The sequence below is a fragment of the Chelmon rostratus genome, chromosome 12 (assembly GCF_017976325.1).
Source record: "Chelmon rostratus isolate fCheRos1 chromosome 12, fCheRos1.pri, whole genome shotgun sequence".
NCBI classification, from domain to species: Eukaryota; Metazoa; Chordata; class Actinopteri; order Chaetodontiformes; family Chaetodontidae; genus Chelmon; species Chelmon rostratus.
Window position 1 is genome coordinate 13,588,718 of NC_055669.1, and position 20,944 is coordinate 13,609,661.

The 20,944-nt window shown below is 42.1% G+C and overlaps 2 protein-coding genes across 2 annotated transcripts in view; both read right to left on the reverse strand.

The window, feature by feature from the left end:
- Window positions 1-506: 506 nt before the first annotated feature.
- Window positions 507-6,300, reverse strand: LOC121615548 (uncharacterized protein KIAA0040). The gene is made up of 2 exons (XM_041949926.1): window positions 6,144-6,300; window positions 507-2,481 (listed from the first exon to the last, which is right to left on the reverse strand). Exon 2 carries the CDS (start codon window positions 1,784-1,786, stop codon window positions 1,448-1,450), a length of 339 nt encoding a protein of 112 aa, XP_041805860.1. The 5' UTR covers window positions 1,787-2,481; window positions 6,144-6,300; the 3' UTR covers window positions 507-1,447.
- Window positions 6,301-20,547: 14,247 nt separating this feature from the next.
- Window positions 20,548-20,944, reverse strand: part of tnr (tenascin R (restrictin, janusin)) — a 66,822-nt gene continuing 66,425 nt past the window's right edge. Inside the window, exon 27 of the mRNA XM_041949635.1 lies at window positions 20,548-20,667. Coding sequence (XP_041805569.1) covers window positions 20,548-20,667 — 120 coding nt within the window. The remainder of the gene's footprint in view (window positions 20,668-20,944) is intronic.

A 20,944-nucleotide genomic window follows, 5' to 3' on the forward strand; every position in this document is an offset into this window, starting at 1 on the left:
CGTTTACCCGATCGCATGGTTAGTCATGTGTACATTCAGGGCTGGAAGAGAGGGATCTGTTATTCTTTGTTTAAAAATATATATATACTCAGTTATATGTTTTTCTGCAAAAGCGATTTTGATTTCCGTCCTTAATATCTCTAGAAACAATTAACATGTGAAACAACTCAACAACTCAATTTTTTATAATATATTGGGATCAGATGACAGGAAATGTGGTTGAAATGGAAACAGTAAATCAAACAGAAGAAGGAAAGAAACTCACAATGACGATGGAATGTCAAATGTCAAACTTAATCAATGTCCGCTTAATTTGTGTTGTTTGCATGCCTGATAAGTGAAAAGTAACAAATTAAATGGAAACACTCGTTTAAAACTATCCCTCTGTGAACAGTACATATCCCTTCAGCTGGTGAAGCTGATTATATTCTGTATACTCACTCAAAAACATGTCTCGAGATGTAAGATAAGTTAATATAAGTTAAGATAAGTCGTAAGAAACTTGATAAAGGAGGAGGATTTTTTTTATTTGATCACTTAAATCCAAAACTTCATTAAAAATACAGTCCCAGAAAACATCACTGACTTATACAATATGGCTGTTCTCTAGTGTTGAATTCAAAGATCTGTTTTTCATTTTGGGAAGATTATAGTTTTATTCTTTACTGGTTTTCTTACATTTGGAGTGTGGGTTTGGCCTTCGGTCCACAATCCTGCGACACTCTTAAAAACCAGGACTGGGAGATGTGTCTCTCCTGTGGCCTGCGCTGTATCATATTAAAACAAACAGGGTGAGAGCAGGAGAGAAATCAAAATGAAAGAAGCCCTGGTTTTCTTTCTGCATCCCACGAGTTCAACTTTTTGGACGTCAGTGGCTGCCAATTTAGAAAGTGAGAGTCAATCACCAGCCCCGATTGCAGGCTGATTGTGAAGAGTCGGCAGCATTGCAGCCGTCTGAACGCTGGGCAGACCTTAAATTGGCTCTCTCTCCCAAATACAGATGCAATGAATTTCACATGGGAGCTCTAAGAACAAAGTGCTCTCAATAACACTGTACTTTTCTCTCTCTCTCTCTCTCTCTCTCTCCCACTCACACACGCACACACACACACACACACACTCTGGCTCTCTGACCCACTCACACATACACACATTTTGCAGATATGTGCTGTATATGCCTCTGTCTAGCATATTTCTTCCTTTCTGTACCACACACTAAAAAGCTCATACAAAATGCTGTAAACACTGCTCACATACACACAAAATGACAAGAATCTGTACACTGTTTATGTTTCAACCAAATATATGCCCATTGCAATGTGAATCGCTTCTAAAAATGTCCCAGCTTCCTTTTCAGTCCAAGCCAGTTTTACACTTTTGAGATGCTCCATCAGCTCCACTGCACCAACTGACCCGGGATCAGCGATCTTAAACTAACAGCGACCTTCTACACCATGGCCAGGGCGACCCTGTCCGGTGTCATCGGCCCCGTTTTGACAGAGATCCACAGGTCTTCGGTGTTGTTGGCCGAATTCTTCTTCTTCTTTGTTTCTGACCTTGCCGTTGCCATGGCGTCTCTGCAGCAGCAGCAGCAACAGCAGCCGTTGGCATGGCGACAGCAGCAGCAGTGGCAGCACACCACCAACGTGGTGAGGAGGACCAGCAAGGGAAGAGTCAGGAGGACCACCAGGCAGACCGTGTTGTAGACCCCCTGGTGGTGTTTGTCCGAAGCGAAGCTCCAAAGCTGGTTGAAAAAATCCTGGATGCTGTCTGTTTTCCCGTCCATGGCCTTCAGAGACGGAGCTCCTTTTAGATGAGTCTGTGTGGCAGCTGTAAAGATTTAGTAAATCCTCCAGAGGCCTGTGAAGTGTGTAAGTTAATAAATGTGCATTTTAGGGTGCGGGAGACTCCAAAATAATTACGATATAGTGTTAATTCAAGATAAAAGTCCTTTTGCGTAGTCTGGTTCCGGCTTTAAAGTGGTGAGATACGAAGTTTTTTATGCTTAATGTTCAGCAAAACATCAAACGTCCACCAATCCAACAGCTGTCGGGTCAGATGTTTCTACTCACGATGATCAGTTTGGACAGTTGCCCTGAAACACAGCTCTATCTATGAGACCTGAGTGTGTGCTCGGGCTTGTGCTGTTTATGTTAAATGGAGACGCTGGAAGTACGGAGGTGGACTTCATCCATGCCTCCTTCCTTTAAAGTGTCCGGAGGGGCGTTCACAGAGCCAAGGCATTCTTTAAACACACCCGAAAGATGTTTGTTTATAACAAGGTTCTCTTTGAAATCGGCCACTTGCGATGAGCCTGGTCTCAATGAAGGAGGAAGAAGCCGAAATTTGCACTTCATCCAAGTTCGTTTAAGCTGCTTGGCATTCCAGCAGCTGTTGTCCTGCTCTCCTTCTTCTCTTGTCCTCTTGAACTTTCAGTTTAGTTTAATCCAGTTGTGGCGAGCTGGTTCAATTTGGGTGTGTCTGTGGAACGAAAAAAAAAAGGGAGAGAAAGTGAACACGGAGAGAAATTTTGTTTCCAGCAGACAGCTCGTCCTCCCCCCCTCCCCTTTTTCCCTTCCCTGCCTCCCATCCATCTTTCTGTCTCTGTCTTTAACGTCTCTACTCCTGCTCCCCCCCATCCTGTCAGTGTCAGATTTTCAGCTTTCCCCTCATTAATACTGCAGAGGAGTCATTCAGGATTCAGGGCAGATCTCTCGAAGAGTCCCACTGAGGAAGAAAGGGGCAAAGAGAGAGAGAGAAAGAGAGGATGAAATGGAGGGAGATTGTGTCTGAGGGAAGGCCAGGCAGAGATAGAGGTAACCAATCTTTCTAAGAGTCCCGCTGAGAGGGAGAGTGAGACAGAGCATCAAGAAGAAAAAAAAAGAGCGAGAGAGAGTGAGAAAGGAGGCTAGAGAGAGACCTGCTGCAGGAGATTCATCTGAATATACCAGGCTAATAGTTCCCTTTGGAGGAGACGGATCGGATCTGCTCTAAGTTTGAAGAAATATCTGATTGTAGCATTTTCCTCCGGCCTCGGGATGAAATCTTAACAGCTCTCCTGGAGAAGTAGACACAAGCTGAGGTGCTTCAATTGGTGGTGCAGGTCCGCTAAAGAAAAATCTCAGCAATAATAGTCATATTGTTCCCTTTTCTCCGAGAATATACAGTAGACTGTTTTATTAAGTCTGAGGCCTTGAGGCGACGTCTTTATCTAGATGGTGTTAAACAACTATAGTTTTTCAAGCACTATTTGACTCAAGTATGTCCCTTAGATTCTCCATTAGCTCACGGCTACAGAGCTCCTTTGTATTCTAGGCGCAGGGGGGAGAAAAGATTTTCATCTCACATTTGGCTGCTTCTTAGGTAAAGCGAGAGAGAGAGAGAGAGAGAGAGAAGAAGAAGAAGATGCACCTGCAAGTGGAGAGCAAATAGATTTTGCGTGGCTGTCGGCGTGCGTTGAGTCTCATGTGTGAAATTGGTTTACCCGCAGACAGCCTGCTAACTTCCCTCCTGTTCATTTGCTGAACAGGAAGCAGAGCACTTGAAGCCAAGTAGCAAAAGTCACCTGAAACGTCAGGAGAGTGAGTTCAGAAATACTCAACAAATCTAAAGTGGATCACCGCATTTGAGGCTGTTTTTGCTTATTTTCATATTCCAGTGAAAAGCGAGGGCACATATGCAGCTGTGCATGGCTGGGCCTCATGTTTGTGTGATTTTAGATGCATTGAAGGTCCATTTAATCTTTTTTAATACGTACATCATATCAAGTCTGCTCAGTTTTTAAATATATTTCTCCAATCTTTGTTTTTACTTTTTCAGGCCTCTGAAAACACAAAGAAATTCCATACTGCATGTTCACTGCACATGCTAATCATTAGGCCTACAGTGTGCTGTTAGTACACAAGAAACAAACATACTCTATTGTGTTGTACTGTAACAGGAAATGATGCAATGAGAGTACTGTGCAAAGGCAATGAAACAGCAGCTTTAGACTGAACGAAAATACAGACAATAGTTTTACGAAAATCAACCAGTCATTTTTTTCATTTTTTTCGTCAAATTCGTTTTCCTGGAGCTGTTCGAACGTTTTGTAGCTGTAAGAAACTCCATTTGCTTTGTTTGTCTGCGTTGTTGGAGAACAGTCAGCAGCTGTACTTTATGTCCTGACTGCGTTGAGTATACTTCATTTTGTCACTTTGCCAGTGTGAACACAATTTGTATGTAAGTGTGGCTCTGGATTCAAAGCCAGTTGACATATGGGATCAGGCAAAAACACTGAGAACTACTGATGTAAGATACATATATACATAAATTTCCACCTGTATTTATTCCGTACGTGAATAAAGCATGATGTCCATGAACTTCACTTTAGCTTCTGATGCATTGAAGAGACATAAAAATGGCGAAAGACGGAAACATCAAATATGTGTGGTAGCATTTGCTTGTTGTGCCCTCGTCTTCTGCAACGGCCCAATCGCACCCTAATGGAAGAATTAGTGCCACCGACTGTTTATCTTGATGCACCCGAATCCTTATAGTCGCACGTCAGCGGTGGATGGAAACATTCATTCATTCACATTTACTTTTCCATTAAAATTTGTGCCACATTTTGATGGAAATTCCGAAAACTATCAACTACAGCGAAGACAGTGCACACTGCCGGGAGCCACGATGCCTACTGCTTCTATTATTCTTGATTATTTTCTTTGCTGTTGGTACATGTTGTTGTGATGAGCTTGGCTGAGCAGCTGCACCTCTGTGTACACTCTGATCTCCTTCACATTATGAAAACACTGTCAACACGACAAGCCAGAGTCACTGAACAATAAGTCTGCAGTGGAGACACAAAGGCCAGGAGCAGCACAGAGGTGTGATAAAGCTATACAGAAGAGATGACTAACAATGTGTCAGTGGTAAAGTCATGAAGTGGAATGTGTAAGTCATCATTATTATAGTTTCTGGCCAGGAAGCGTGAGATCACCGTGTAAACATAGGTAAAAAGGTAAAGAATTAGCTTAAATCATTGATCATGTAATCTCATCGAGTCAAAATAATGATTTACTGTAACAGAACATACTCCAGCTCAGGTAGTTCACACCTGTTAACTGAGAGTGTTCACACTGTAAATAAAGAGGTCACTTATAAAGAAAACGCATCCATGTATATATAAAGGATGGAAGTATTTGCTGGGTTCTTATCATCTCATTCTTAAACTCTGACCGCTTCACTTTCTCATGACATCGTGCTCTCCTGGAGCCATTCATATCCAGGAAAAGGCCATTTCTGGGGCACACAAAGCCAGGAAGGGGCTGAGAAAAAATGTTATGATTGCACTCAGTTAGCCCCTGCTGCTTTTTAAGGAGCATGTGCGACCTAAAACACAAAGTTGTGACAGAAGGCAAGGCAGGAATCTTTAATGACTCGCCCCGAGCGCACGATCAGTGCGGATCCCTCATCAGGCAGTATTAACACACAGTTCTTGGACACTGAAGTCAGCCACCAGCAAACGATTAAAGCCACACTCCTCCACTTTTCCGCGGAAATCATGAGCTATCTTGGTGTGCAGCTGTTTCGCATGGTTAGCTACGGGCCTGCTGGTAGTCAGAAGTACAGTTCTCCACAGAGAGCAAGAGCAAGTGCACAAGCCCAAGACAGATCAGACTCTATCCTGCAAAGGTGGAGGGCATTCTTACAGCAAGAGCAGGAGAAGGAGAGTCTTCATGATGAAGCTAAAACCATCATCAGTAAAGACGTTTTCTGCAAACATCCACTCAACAGAGCAACAGAGAGTTATTGTCTACATGTGGCTGATGCAGCAAATGTAGAGATAACACCAAATGACAAAGTTAGCTTTTTTTCTTTTCAAATTATTTACATTAAAAAGTAAAGAACTTAACTAGAGGAGCATGTTCTAGTGCGGCTCAAAGGCAGGAAGAAACTTATCCGCTTACCATTGTAACTTGTCAGACATCCTGTCAAATCAAACCACTGCCAAAACATTTCTCTGAAAGGAGTTTCTTGCCTCTGAATCCCCCCACAGCCACGCGACAAAAAGCACCAACAGCTTATATAAACCACTCAGAACAATTTCAAAGTGTTTCAAGTTGCTGGCACTCAAGAGCTGCTGGAAAGCGGCACCTTACCCCACAGGCACTTGTGAAGCGGCAGGTCAGCTCTCCCCTCCTGTCTAATCCAGTCAGCTGCTCAAACTTCTGTTGATTCTGTTTTGGCATCTGGCTTCTGCTCTGTTCTGGTCCCCCTCACCCAGACATCTTGACAAGTCTTCACTTTCTGTTCCTGTTTCCCTCTCTGCCCTTGTTTCCCGTCCTCCTCCTCCTCCTCCTCCTCCCTCCCTCCCTCCCTCTCTGTGAGTGAGTGTGTGTTTTGGTCACAACGTCACTGCACCCTGCCCACTTTGTGTAAGAATGGGCCCTCTGTCTGTGCTCGTGTGTTTCCTGCATGGTGAGCTGGATTCTTGTGGCTGCTTTCCTTTACTCACACAAGCACCGAATGATGTCAGTCAGAGAGGGAAAGTTAAGTAAACTGAGTGTGAAATCTTATGAAGCCTTTTTTAAATGCGTCTGGGAACAAATATCAAAAGAAAGGCTGCCCCACATGCACTGATCTGCAAACCTTGCAACATCAGCCTTAAGGTGCAGGCAAGGTTGCAGAATTTTGCATAATAACACTAAATTACAGCATCGCACACCACCCAGCTCAGAGTCCTAAAATAGCAATAAAAAGGGGAAACGAAAAGTACGTGTGTTGCCAGACCAAAAGGTGAGAGATGTAAGTCAGAATGAAAAGAGTGAGGTCATGTAAAGAACACACATACACACACACAGACACACACACACACACACACACTGTGCCTGTGGCGCTGTGGTCAATGCCCTTTCAGTTCAGTCAAGCAAAGGAGGATTTTTATTCAAGTAAGAAAAAAAAAGCCTCTTCACTCTTCAAAGGGGGAAGTTATGAATTGATGTACATTGTGTATGTTCTTGCAGACAGTATGATGTTAATGCACAGCAAAGGCCTAATGCATTAACTCACGTGGTTAATGTGTGCAATGAATTTCCTTCAAAAAAAAAAGTTTATTTTAGTGAAACTGTCTCTTTCTCTGTTGTCAGTCTCCAAATTCAGCTATTCAAGCAAGGAATTTCACTTTCGGTGTCCTCGAAAGTAGCTAGTGGTGGTGAAAACACCACAAATTCAAATAGAACATTGATACTATGAGTGCTTCATATGAAATATGTTGAGGCCGCCACTTGTATTCTAGTGATGTGCTGCAGCTACTGCAGAAGAAGGAAGCATGAACATGCAGTGTGCTTCTCTGTAGCTACGGGGCATGGTTACATGAAAATTGATGAGACAAGCCTCACCATGTCTGCAGGTGTGTCTGAGCCGTCTTAGACAAATAGCAACCATCCGCCCACTCACACACACACGGCCAACACAGAGGGTGCTGTCTGACTGGCAGGACGTGCAGCGCTGCACACTGCAGCTATATCCCAGCTGCTGTTGAGGCACTACAGTGTCCAGTCACCTCGAGCGAGTGTTGATTAATGACCTGAGTGTAGCAGCACTTTCCTTGATGGAAATCCTTCTTTACAGTAGTTTGTATGAAAATGATTTCGCTGTATGTTCCACTTGCTGCTGTTGATTGCTCCTGCAGATGTACCTGCATGTAAAAGTCATCTTTTCAGTGCATAAATCTGCAGTATGTTGGATCTTGTGCAACAACGTGCCTTCTAGGGTCCTCTGTAATTCAAAAACACGAGGCTGCAGAGGCTGCCTCAGTGCAAATGAGCAGCATATTGCTGGATAAATGCATGCTGAGGGAAACTGTGTTACTTTCTGTTCCATGATGGAGACTTTATTCTGTTCTTATATTACAAGGAACCTATTGTACCTTTTCCTTTCCAACTTACACTGCACTGACCCTCGTATACGGCCCATTTCCTCCTTGGAAACCTTACTCCCAATTTATACTTCATTGACCCTGTACTATAACGGCTGCCGCTCCCATCTGGTTTATAGAAACCTTATTCTCAGCCAAGCTCACCTGCGAGGGAAGGCTCGAACAATACATTCCTTCATCCAACTGAGGTCGGTAGCTGAACAAATTGCTGGAAAGACCGCTGATATCACACTGGATCACTGATCGCGCAATCGTGATGGCGAAGAAGTGACTGCGACATTACCAGCAGCTTGAAGGGAAGCCTCGTGGAATTACTTGACTGTGCAAAAAGGGCATTACAAATCACTACGTCCTACTGATTCTGCCAAGGCACTGCGAAATATGAGCGAGCATGAGCCCAACGCTGTGCACTCTGTGAGTTCTTGAATGTGAGCGCTAATGAAAAGTGACTAAAGGGTTGCTGTAGTGGAATCTGACAAGTGTCCAGAAATAGTCTGCTAATGAAACCAGTCCCACTCCCAGAGGCAAGCCTTAGCTGTGATTCAGTGCTGTAAAATGTTTGGGCCCAGAAAACAGGCACAGAGCAAGACAGGGAAAGACATGATTAGTCTATATAAGGCATTGCCTATTGCTCCCCAAGAAAAGCTATTATTGAAGAGCTATTGGTTGGCATGTAAACTAAAAGCTTTTACAGAGGCGCCTAATTGCACATTCCAGCTATGAGCTCAGTCTGAGCTATTTTAACACTTAATTACGTAATAATTTCAGCATAGTTAACACATGACGCAGGCTGTCCCCCGGGACATTATGTTAAACATTTCTTTCTTGGCTTGTGAGAGCAGAGTCTTGGTCTATTCTGCTGCATAAATAAATAAAGGCTGACACTGTCAGCTTGCAGTAAGGAAGGTATTTTCCAAAGTGCTTAAATTTAATCAGTGGGGACTTTCTAAGTTCCTCTTTGTGCCAAAGTATTTCAAGATATGACATCATGGGAATAAAAAGTCACTCAAGATAGCCAATGTTTTTGGTAGCCATAGATATTGGAGGTTAAAAAACAAGAAGATAACAACAGCAGATAATACAAAAGATAATAGTTTGACAGTTTGTAGCTGGAGACAGCAGGTGGTTATCTTAGCTTAGCATAAAGACTGGAAACCCTGGGAAACAGCTAGCCTGGCTCCGTCCAAAGGTAGCAAAATCTGCCTACCAGCACCTATAAAGCTAACTAACACTTTATATCATGTGCCTGTCAGTGTGGAGAATCGAGTTCCATGGAGTTCATTTACTTTCTCACACAAGTGCATTTGGTTTCTAATTGGTTAAATAGTGGAATGAACGTTTCCTGTTGGAAGACTTAATTTATGTCCCGCCCCCATCCGGCTAGCACGTTTAGCATGTTTAGCCCTTTGCGCATGTGTAAGTGTCACCCGTTCAATTTTACACTCAAAACAACAATTCCTAATTTTTACAGATACATTGTCAGGCACCAGTGGAGACTCTAGGCTGATTTTGCTAGCTTTGGACAGAGTCAGGCTAGCTGTTTCCCAATTTCCTGCCTTTATGCTAAGCTAAGCTAACTGGCTGCTTCCCCATAGCCTGACATTTAAATATGAGAGTTCTGTCAACATTCCTATCTAGCTCTCAGCAAGAAAGTGAATAGACTCATAGATAGATAGCGAGTGTCAGTTCCAGCAGGGTATGGACAGTGCAGTGTTAACGCAGATTAAGGCTACATTATAACTGCTGTGTCATTATCTCTTACAGTCACACGCTGACTGGTGTTTTCCTGCAGAACAGAAATGTCTGAGCAGTCAGTGGTATGACCAATAAGTACAAAAATGCACTTCCCTGTTTCTGTTGTGTTCATAATGACAAGACTTGCATGCGGAGCCACACACACAGCCACTTAAGCAAAGCTGATAGCAGAAATTATTGAGACTGACGCCGAGTCTTAACTTCTAATTTGTAGCTAAAGGAACATTTTGACACAGCAAACAAGTTCAATTAGAAGTTTTCACCCTGCAGCGAGGAGGAAAAAAATTAAACAACTTTTCTTTTAAAACCCTGTTCAACCTCAATTTATATCAGCATGACAGTAACCGAGTCTTTTGCTTGCATTAATCTCCTCACTGTGTCACATTTTCTCGTCTCATTATTGTCTCAACATCCAGTCCACCTCTCAGGTAATCCCTGTTTATAAATGTCAGCTGTTAACAAGACAGAGCGCTGCCTAAACGTGATAGAAAGAAATTCATTTGCACTCACGGAGCACGAAACAAACGCGATCATCTCCTGCTTGTGTTTGTGCTGGTCGTTTTTAAATGTCTGGTATGAGAAGGGTTCCTAAGCCTTGAGGAAGAAATTCCTGAACCCAGACTATTTAACTTGAAAGCGACGGCTGTGATTATGCACACGTGTGTGTAACCTTTCTGTGTGCACTGAATTGAATGCATTGAAGCAAATGCTATCTTGCTCTCTCACAAACACACACACACATAAGCACACACTCCTCGTGTTGTGCCTCCTGCAGAAAAATATGCTTATCCATGCTCGAGCGTGTAACGTCCTGCAGGTGATTTGATAAAGTACAGAACAAACTCTCAGCTGAGCTCGTCCCTCAGGTCACCGCAGCCCCGAGGGACACTCTCATATGTGTGTCAGCTCTCATATCTGAGTGGCTGCTGAGGACTCCTGTGTGGTTCAACTGATGCAAGGAGGGGGCAGGGGCATTAAGAGCACTGCTGGCACACTGCAAAAAATCTAACTCCCTATTTGGCCTTGAATCGTGAATAGAAAATAGAAAAGCAGGACAAACAGACTGGAGACAAACTCCGACAACAAAGTACAGAAAGTGAACACAAATCATAACCAAACACACATGATGGTTATAAAAAGAGGAGAACCAGGGGGACTTGTACCCCAGAGGGTAGTCATGGCCCGGAGGCGACTAACCAGGGAGTACATGGAAAAATAGACCTTACTCGCATGGTGGCCATTTTTCCCTGATGTCAGGCTCAGAGTGGGACGCTCAAATGCTTTATGGTCAAAATAATGTGGTACTGCTGTGCTGCAGGTCACAAGTCAAATAAATGTGGTGAATCTGGCAAATTGATTGCTTCCCGATGGATTGATAATGGATAGTGAAAGTCCAGACATATTTCAAGGTAAAACAACATCTTTGATAACTCATTAGCTCCAGAGTTTCACTGTTCATCGTCTTTACAGTTTCTGATCAATCTCCCATTTGACCATAAGCTGCGAAATGATAACAGCTTGTCAGATTCCTTGTATTCATATGATTTCCAACCTGGAACACAGCAGCACAACATTATCCTGTAGATAACAGCATCTGAGCTTCCCACCATGTGACATCAGAGAAAAATGGCAGACATGTGAATGTATACTGTGGAGGATCTCAGCTAATTTGGAAAATAAGAACATATAACCACAGATATTTGCTTTGGAGTAGAATGAGCAAACAAACATTATTACAAATGTGTTAATGTCACAATAACTTACCAACGATTGGTGGTGTGACTGCACACGACACCATAGTTCCCCACCAACCTGACTCAGCTGCAAGTTGATTATGCATGAAGAGGAGGTCCACAAACCAAAGAATATGATACTTGGGCCCATTTGATAGAGCATGCTGGACAAAAGAGGCTGGGAGCCACTGCTGTGAATCATGTGTCAAATACAATAATAAAACGAGAGGAGAGGATGATAACAATGTTTAGCAGAATGAATAAAACCATCACTAGAACAAAAGATGAGCGGTTCAGCTCATTAAGAACCTGAGCCAGTTTCCCTCTCTTCATCATTTGGCCTTGGTTCACTCTAGGTTAACTCTTCCCCTGGAGTCCAGCTGTCAGTCTCGCTGTTTTTCTGCCTGAAACCTCGCCGTCTTAAACACGTCGCCTCCCATCTACATTTACAGGGCGGCCTATTTGAGAGGTAGAAGCATGAGTACGGTGCGTTTCCTGGCTGTGTTACCAACTTCATTCAAGAGGAATTAAAGCTAAAATAGATGTAAGTGTAGGACATAATTGGACAGTCAGTATTAGTAAAAAAAAAAAAAAAAGAAAAAAAAAGAAAGAAAAACAGTTTCATTAAGCAGTATTCAGGCTTCTGAGCCTCCATTCAAGCATTCATTCATTAAGCACCAGTATTCAAGAGTGCTGAAAGCCTTAATGAACGGTTAGATAGATCATTTTGATTATAGGCATTTTCCTCATTTTCACTGGTCATCATAAAGATCAACAAATAAACAAAACACAGCAGAACTCAGCACATCAAGTCTTACCTCACATTTAAGTCCACTGAGGTTGTCAACAGTCAAGTCTTCATGCCTCTGTGATCTATGAGGCCGTCACGCTGGCACCCCCCGCCCCCAACTCCAGCTCATGGAGCTTTGAGTATCACTTAATGGCTGATGAAAATCAAGCTGTTCACCGGCCGGTTTCCCAATTAAGCCCCGGTGTTTACAGCACTATCACAGAGAGACTCTAACTGGGAGATCTGGGCTGCACCTCCCTCTTATTCAGATGCCTGCCAGAGCCTGTTAACTTTCTGGGTTCAGTGAGATGTAAAGAGACTCCACGAGCGCATGGGAGACTGGGGACGGCTCACAACGCCGCTTTTCATCAGCTTCACGCCGTCACCAGCTCTGTGCAGAGACATGGTGGAGGCGTGACCGGATGGATGGGGCGAGGAGAGGAAGAGAAAGGGTTTGATGGAGGGATGGAAAGAGGAGGAGAAATTGATGACTCCCATTCCCTTGACCACGCAGTATTCAATATGTATGCTGTTCAGCTGTGTGTAGCTGCACAAAAATCACATTTTATGACATTTGTGCAGCATTTTCGATCTTTTCATTACTGTGAAAGGAGAGGGGAAACATGAATAATGAAATTAGATTTCTGAATGTTGGTTTGTCTGGACTGTTATTGAGCCTTTATATTTGTGATGAGTTTATAGTTATGAATGTACCTCGGTCACAACAGAAAATAGAGGACTGTTTTGTGCCTAATTTGCTTATAGAAAAATGCCGCAATTAGGGAATATTCCATGTGTAAATTTTGTAGCTTTGCAGACTCACAAGTCCTCCAGAAAGTTCAAACGAGGGCCCTCGAGCACTTGTGCAGAGGCAATTCTGGCGATTTTGCAGAGAAACCACCATAAGCCCTCATGGACTTAACTCGAATGCACCAAAAAATCCATGAAGCACTGAAAGAAGACACTGGGATTTGCAGAGTTGCAGAGCTGGCTTACTGGAGTCAACAAATAATCTTATGTTTGGGACACTGGTGGGATGGACGTCCTGAGTCTGCTCTGGAGTCATTTTTCCTAACAAACAATACTCAGTCACAAGCATTGCTCTTGTTTATGTTTGGATATTTAAACTCAAATGTATAATTTACATGCTTTCTTACAAAACGATCGTTGTACATCCCACTGTACAGTGTTAAAGCTCAACTTCATTCTTAATTAAACTTTAATACTTTGCTCTAACTTAAGCCAAGACGTTCACATGATGCACATAAAACACCGTGTCATGCTGTTGCAGCTGTTCTCGATGTTGTACTTCAGTCACTGTAAGCTGTGGTTAATAAGCAGACTACCGTACTTTGCAGTAGCCTAAAGTTCCTGAAATGTGAAGTGTGAAATGTAAATTGTTATGAGAGGAGTCCAATGAACACAAATTCTGCTCTAAATTCTCTAATTTCACAATCTAGTGTGACATGTTTCCGTTTCACAACCTGCACATCTGTTCACTTCCTGTAAACTCGACAGGCCTTCAGCCTCTGTGATCATCTTTCAGTGGTTTTCAGGCGTACACCTCTAAATACAGCAGAACTTCAATTACTCAGTTTGAGCGAAAAGGTTTCTGCTGTCTCGAGCTGCATACAGGCCTCTGTGTGTGTGTGTGTGTGTGTGTGTGTGCGTGTGTGCACTCGTGTGCATGCATGTAAATATTTAGTTGTGAAATGAGGAAAATTGCCATAGAAACTAATTTAGGGTTAAAGAGACATTTATTAACATATTTGAGTAATATTTAATTCAAAGGGATCTGTAGTTCTGTTAAAATGTTCCTTAATTGGGCACAACTGTTATCACCTTTATTATAGTGTTGACTGCGGTCAGCTATTTAAAGAAAAGCTATAGTGATAAACAAACAAGCCTGGATTTAAGTCAAGTAGTTGTCAGTAGGTTGTTGTAGTTTAACTTTTATTAGACAAACCTTTGTGGCAGCAGCCTTAAATTAAGATGCCCAAATCACAAGACGCAGCATCAGGCGGTGCGGCGCTCAGCAGCCAACTTTACTCTAAATAAATAACTATTAGAGTAACTCTGCAACTACAAATATACAGACATTGTATCATACAAATGATTTTACATCAAACAAATGTGTAAACTAATATAATCTAATTAAAGAAAATCGGCGTGTCAGTGGTTTGTGGTGTGCCATGTTGTTGTTAAGGCCAAATCAGCTTCTCTAATTTGTTTGGAGATGAGATGAGACGACTTATCCTGGAAAGCTGGAGGCATTTTTTTCTTCAGGCAGGTTCAGCTGACTGTGTGGTCTGTGGGTTTGTTTTGAAATTGCGCTCTGCCGGCTGTCTGAGATCTAACTACTGGCAGCTGTACGGCAGAGTATCACTGCGGCGGGCTGCGTGCTCAGTCGCCACAGAAACACAGAAAATACACAAACGGTTCGAACAGAAATAATCCAAACTGTCGTAGCTTCGACACACTCGGCTGCCAAACGAAGACTTTGGATCAACATCATGATGTTTGAGTTCAGACCACGGCAAGAAAGGAGGAGAATTTCAATTTACTCCATCTGACGTGGATAAAGTTGATCAGCACATTTTATCCACAGGCCTAATTATGAGATATCTTTAACGGGAGAAGTACAAACAGCCTCTGATGCACCGTGTAAAGCCAGCAGACTGTGGCAGTGCCACCAACACAGCAGGGTTTGGAGTCTGTTCAATTAATCATACTTTATAATCATGTTGCGTCTTTTCATTGTGAAAGACGTCCTCATCAATTTGACCAGTTTTGAATTCAAACCGCTGCTCCCTACGGAGCTCCGTCATTGATTAAAGGACACTGTGCACTTGCAGCCGGCAGAACGTGGACTAAATTATTTTAAAAAGTTTCTAAATTTGCAGGAAAAGAGAGAAAGAAAGCCCATCACCCTCTGATGACCCTGGGAAAGCAGGGACAAGTTGCTGTAAGACGGGCCGCTTAAGCTACTTACAGTAGCTTCTATTCATTAACCGCTCGGACTCTTCATAATCCAGAATAGTTGAAGTACAAATCGTGCAAACCTCGTCAATCTGTGAGCATTGTTTTCATGGCACAGCAGTTCAGGTGAAATGTTTTGTTTTGATAAAGGCTGAACATGAGCTTATCTCTCTGACCTTTACTACACTGTTAATCCTGTGCTGCTCATTTATTTGTGCCTGACTCTAATATATTCACAAACTTCATGCGGGCTCATTATTTACCGAGTTGTTTCTGCTGACCAGACAGTTGAATGGATAATTAATGGATAATTAGAACATGCAGTAATTAAACAAGGAATATTAAAACTGCTGAACTGAGGGTTTCTGACTATCTGTTATTACAATAAAATCGTTTGCCGCTACACTGCGTAAGTGTGTGTAGCTGTGCATGTATAATTTTTTTTTTTGCATGAGCGAAGATGCTCAAACTAGGTGTTCACACCAATAATGTAAAGCGTTCAATGCTATTTTTTTTAGTGGGATCAAACAATTCAGAAAGTTTAAGCAGCTACATGGAGCTACTGGTTATGAAACAGTCTCAAACTGATACAGATGCCTCTGTATGACCTACGCAAGCAACAAAAACCATCAGCGAGAAGTTAAGCTGTTTCTGTCTAGTTATTAGCACATGTCTGCGGGTCAGATTCCCCGCAAAATCAGACAACATGATTTAATGGTGCTGACTGAAAGAGCCTTTGTTTTTCTTTTCCCAGACAAGGTTTTGCAGCGATGTTAGCCAGTAAAAAGGAGGCAGGAGGGGATTTTTATTTGAAGAATTTTATTTTTGGCATTATGTTTTGTGGGCATGCTTGATACTGGGGCAGGATCAGCAAAGAGAAAAAGAAAAGAATTCACAGACAACCAAAAAAAAAAAAGCTTTAAGGGACAGTGATAGAACATGGGTGGAAACATGAGTCAACTGCGGTCAATCATTCAACAGATGGAGAAAATGATGGGATTTTAAAAGGATTCAAAATCGATCCTGAATCCGCTTTCTTCTCCCTTCCTCCGAGACAGGAGTGTAATATGGGAGCTGAACAAAATCACTACTACAGAGTACAACAAAATCTGTTAGTTGGCTAACATGTAGCTTAGGTGGTTTGCAGCTGTTGCACTACCACTTTTGTCCTCAGGGGCCGCCAGAATCAACAACAACAAAAAAGAAAGGTCTTTGTCGTTGCAGAGACTGTAAACAGGTAGCGTGGCTCTGACCAGAAGGGACAAAATCCACCCACCAGCACCTCTGATCTCACTGTCATCAGGTGCAGCAGCTTCCTGGAGTCTCCACTGGCTGCCTGACAACAAGAAACACTTTGCTGCATAGCCACAAGGTGTTTTACACTTTGGTTTCTGTGAAGATGGAGTAAATGAGATGCTGTAACATGTTAAGGAGCTTTAGAGGTGCTGGTAGGCAGGTTTCGCAACCTTTGGACAGAAACAGGCGAGCTGTTCCTCCCTGCTCCCAGTCATTATGCTATGCTATGCTAAGCTAAGTGGCTGCAGGTGGTAGCTTCACATTTAACAGACAGAGAAGAGCGGTAATGATCTTTCTCTGAAATAAAGCGAATAAGTGTAAATGTCAAACTATAACTATAACTAATGTTATTTTCATGAATTAAAATTCAGCCTCTTCTGAATTGTCTAATTGACTTCCCTACAATCGCCCTTTTGAAGATGATTAATTGTTGGTATAGAATGACTGCTCAGCCGGCGTGTTGTACTGCGAGTGTTGGGTGTGTGTCACGTCCTGCAGGTCTGCTGCGTCTCTGCGTGTGAGCATAAATTAGAGGTCCTGCAGCCAAACCACACTGGCAGACCTTTATGACGGCACCTTTCACCGTTCGCTTGTAACTGCTGCTGGCCTCACTTCGCTTTTTAATGGCCTCCAATTAGAGGTGAAGACACTTTGAAAAGTTTATGACATAGAGTCAGTCGGCTCGCGGTACTTCATTATTATAGGAGTAAAGGGGAGGGTAGTTACAGCAACCACAGCTCGACTTGACTGCAAACCGAACTAAAAGCTTGTATATGCAAAGCTGTACATGGATGTGAGCAGTTCACTATAAACCTTACATAAAACAGCATGTAATCAACACACACTAAACAAAAACAAAGTACAGCAAATCAGACTATTTGAATGTTTTATTAATATGTAGAAAATGTATTAAAAAAGGAACTATATAGTACATGTTTAAGTCAAACTAGAGCTAAATTTGACAGTAATATCCAAGGTTATCCAACAATAAATCCTTAGTTTCAGCATATATGAGCTTTTCAAACAGTCAAGATCACGTTTTGTCAACATTTACATTTCCATGGTAAGATTTCAAATCAATGCAGTTACAGTATCTGGCTTATATAACAAAGACCACCACACGCGGTGGTTATATCAGTCAATTCACTTGTAAAAGAAACCAATGAAATAAAGCATTTTGTTGTAGCGGACCTTGTGTCATTAATAACTGTAATTCTTCACAGAGTAATTGGAAAATAAATAGCAGTGAAATAAATAAGGGGAGAAGCAAACCATGATGCAGCGTGAGTGTATTCCAGTGACTGAGACTGAGTTTTCAGTTAAATAAAGGAGGAGATGCTCTTCTCAAACCTGATGTTATGCAGCAGATTGAAGAGTTGACATTTTACATGCTGAAAAACGTACAAAAAGTACAAAGAAAATGTCAATTTTCTCCGCCAAAGATAAAAAAGTACTTGATCAGTTGTCGTGCGACGAGGAAAACAAACCTGTTGATCGTACGTGATGCTGGAGGGAATGACATCAAATTATTCACAATATCAAGAAAATAGTTCAGGCTGTTTAGTCCACGTCTGTTTGTAATTTCAGGCATGTTGTTTCATGACAAGACAATTGCTCAGTTTCACATTATTTGTTTTCCTGAAAGCTCTCAATGAAGAGTAACATTACTCAGCATTTAATCACACTGATGGATGGAAAGTAACGTTTGTCAGAGCTGGGAAAGGTCTCGTGTTGAAACGGCTTGTTATAAATCCTATTTCAGGTTGTGTCGGTTTTACTTTGCCTTTGAGGGCAATCTGACTGCTTTCGGAACAGCTGAGAGGCCTGATTATGCTCGACCATACAAACCATTTCAAGAGCTCCTCTTACCCAGATCAGCAAAAACGCGTGTCACTACAAATCAAATGAAAACACATTCTTATGACGTTTGTTATTCACTATCAGGCTCTTGATTGCAATTCAGTCAACATGCAGGAGGTTCCATCTGTCCCAAACACAACAGCGGTTAAAAATACAGTGGATACAGGAGAAATGCTTCAGAGGGCTTTCTGAATTAGTTTGCATCTAAAGGGGGAACACATCAAAAGTCACATTATCTTCAACTCTATATCTACATGAGTATATTAGAAGTAGTTTATAGAGGGGAGAGTCACCATTGTTTTCAAGTCTAAAAAGGACAAAAAATACAAATGAAAAATATACACAGTCACATGATACAAGCCAGATTTGCTAAACTGAAGAAACTGACAGAAGTAGATAACAATAAGATTTCCAGTTGTTAATATTTAGATTATTGAAAATAAATGAGACCAAATGTTGCTTGCAGCGATGGTGACATTGATCTTCCAAGGATTGTTTCGGGCAATAAATTTAGTTTTTATTGATAGTACGAAGCCAAAGAGGAGATTCAGCCAGTTGTGTGCGGTTTTGTCTTCAAAACTCTGCAGAGATGATTTTTCCTCCAGCAGAGGAGGCAGGAACCTAAAACAAAACCATTCCCAGAAAACTGCAGTCAACTAAACGCGTTGGCACTGAGCGCGTTGTGCAACAGTGTGAACACTGAATACAACAAAATGCTTGGTGGGCATGCTGCAGATTACGCCCGCCCTACTAAAAGAGTACATTCTCTGCCATGTTTGCTGATTTTGTTGTTTCACGGGGGAGCTTAAATAGCAAAGCAAGGAAAAGAAGGGCACAGAAGAAAGACTTGGCTCCACTCCACGTACTGTTCTGCTTTCTTTGTTAAGTTCATTTCAGCTAGCAGCGGTGGAGAGGCCAGGCTAAAATCTGCAACATGCCCACCCTGACTTCCTTTTGCATAGAATTTAGCGTTCACATTGCATAAAATAATGCCAGGGGACACGATTACCATAAAAGTCCCTGAAAAGTGAAAATCTATTAATGTAGGAAAAAGCTGCTCAGTGACTTTGGTGACAGACCTGACTGGCATCTTTCCAAACAGCAGGCCGAGTCTTTATTATGCAGATCTTTGGTTAAATGTTACATCTATCAGCACCATCTCTGCAAGCAATTGCAGCATCTACAGCAGGGGGTGACAGAGATTTGCTTGAAAATAAAGTCCAGGAAATCATATTAAAAGCCCACATGCTAAAGAAACAATCTGAACGCATGAAACAATAGCTTTGCTGTGTTCCCACTCGTAGTGCAAATACTGTCTCAGTGTGGCTACCAATAATCATTAAGTTTAAGTGTGGTGATTTTAATTTTGCTTTAAGGATACTGTAATTAACAGTAACACAGTGAGAGAGAAATCACATAGATAAAACAGGTGGTGGTGAAGCTGTTGCTGGTGCACTGCTTTGTAAATGACGATTCCGGATGTTCAGTTTCTGATGTTCATTTTACCGCTGACATCCAGTGTTTGTCATCATGTTTAATGATTAAACCAAGGCAGCAAATCATATTAAACAGATGGACTTTTGTCGTGGTATCAGTTATAAAAATATATATATCTTACAGTTAAGGGGTTTAAGGGCATATACAGTATTTTTTTTCTCGTTAAAAGTGTTTATTATTTCGTAACGGTTAAAAGAACGCTAGCTCTCGCACTCTTGAGGCCATTTCTGAGCACATTTCCTTGCATCCCAGGGAAAGGCAAATCACACACTTAAAGAGAAAAGAAGCTTCTTGGTTTGCCTTTCCGTTTTTATACAGCAAATAGAACCATTGTCATTCAAAGTATTTAATAAATTACATACAGTGTCCTCTATCATCTGGGTAAAGGTACAGCAGGGAAAGACAGCTAAAGCTGGGCAGGAGCAGTGATAAACAGAGTTTGGACGTTGTTTCAGCCTCTCTGCTATTTCACGATCTCATCCATGGTTATAACAGTTTCTGATTGTTGGTAGTATATTAACAATAATGTGTTTTATTATTTTACAACTGAATATTAATAAAATATTAGTAGCTTTTTGTCATAACCTCCCTTTTTTCTTTGCAGCCTCACAAAAGGCATTAAAGAGCACATCAGTGAGGCACACAGATCGCAGAAACTCACAGCTAAACATCATCTGAACTCCATTTATCCATGACTCTGGGTGGAGGCGGTTTGTTTATACAGGGGCAGACCGCCTCCTCTTGCTGCTGATGCTACGGAAGTTGAACGGCCTTATCTTCATCTCCACGAAAGGGATGGAGAACTCGTGGCCTTTCCAGTGGTACCAGTTAATACCCTGTAAGAGCGAAAGCTTGCATCAGCAGGGCTTTTTAGGCAAGACAATTTGAGAAAGTGACAGAAAATGTAAAAAGAAAAGGAGAGGCTGAAGGCGGAAGTGTTAGGTTTTGAGTAAAGTGCATTCAAAGCAGGAGGGCAGAAATCCTGATTTAAGAGTGAGCACAATTATGAATTTAGTGCAATTACAGTCTCACTCAAGCCCCGCTAATCCCCCGCCACCGCCAAAACCCTCCCATTTGCAGCTTTACTCTGAAAGGCAATTTCTCCCCGCGTGC

What these genes read in the sequence shown, in the direction of transcription:
- LOC121615548 (XM_041949926.1), bottom strand. Translation starts at nt 1,786, where the DNA reads ATGGACGGGAAAACAGACAGCATCCAGGATTTTTTCAACCAGCTTTGG.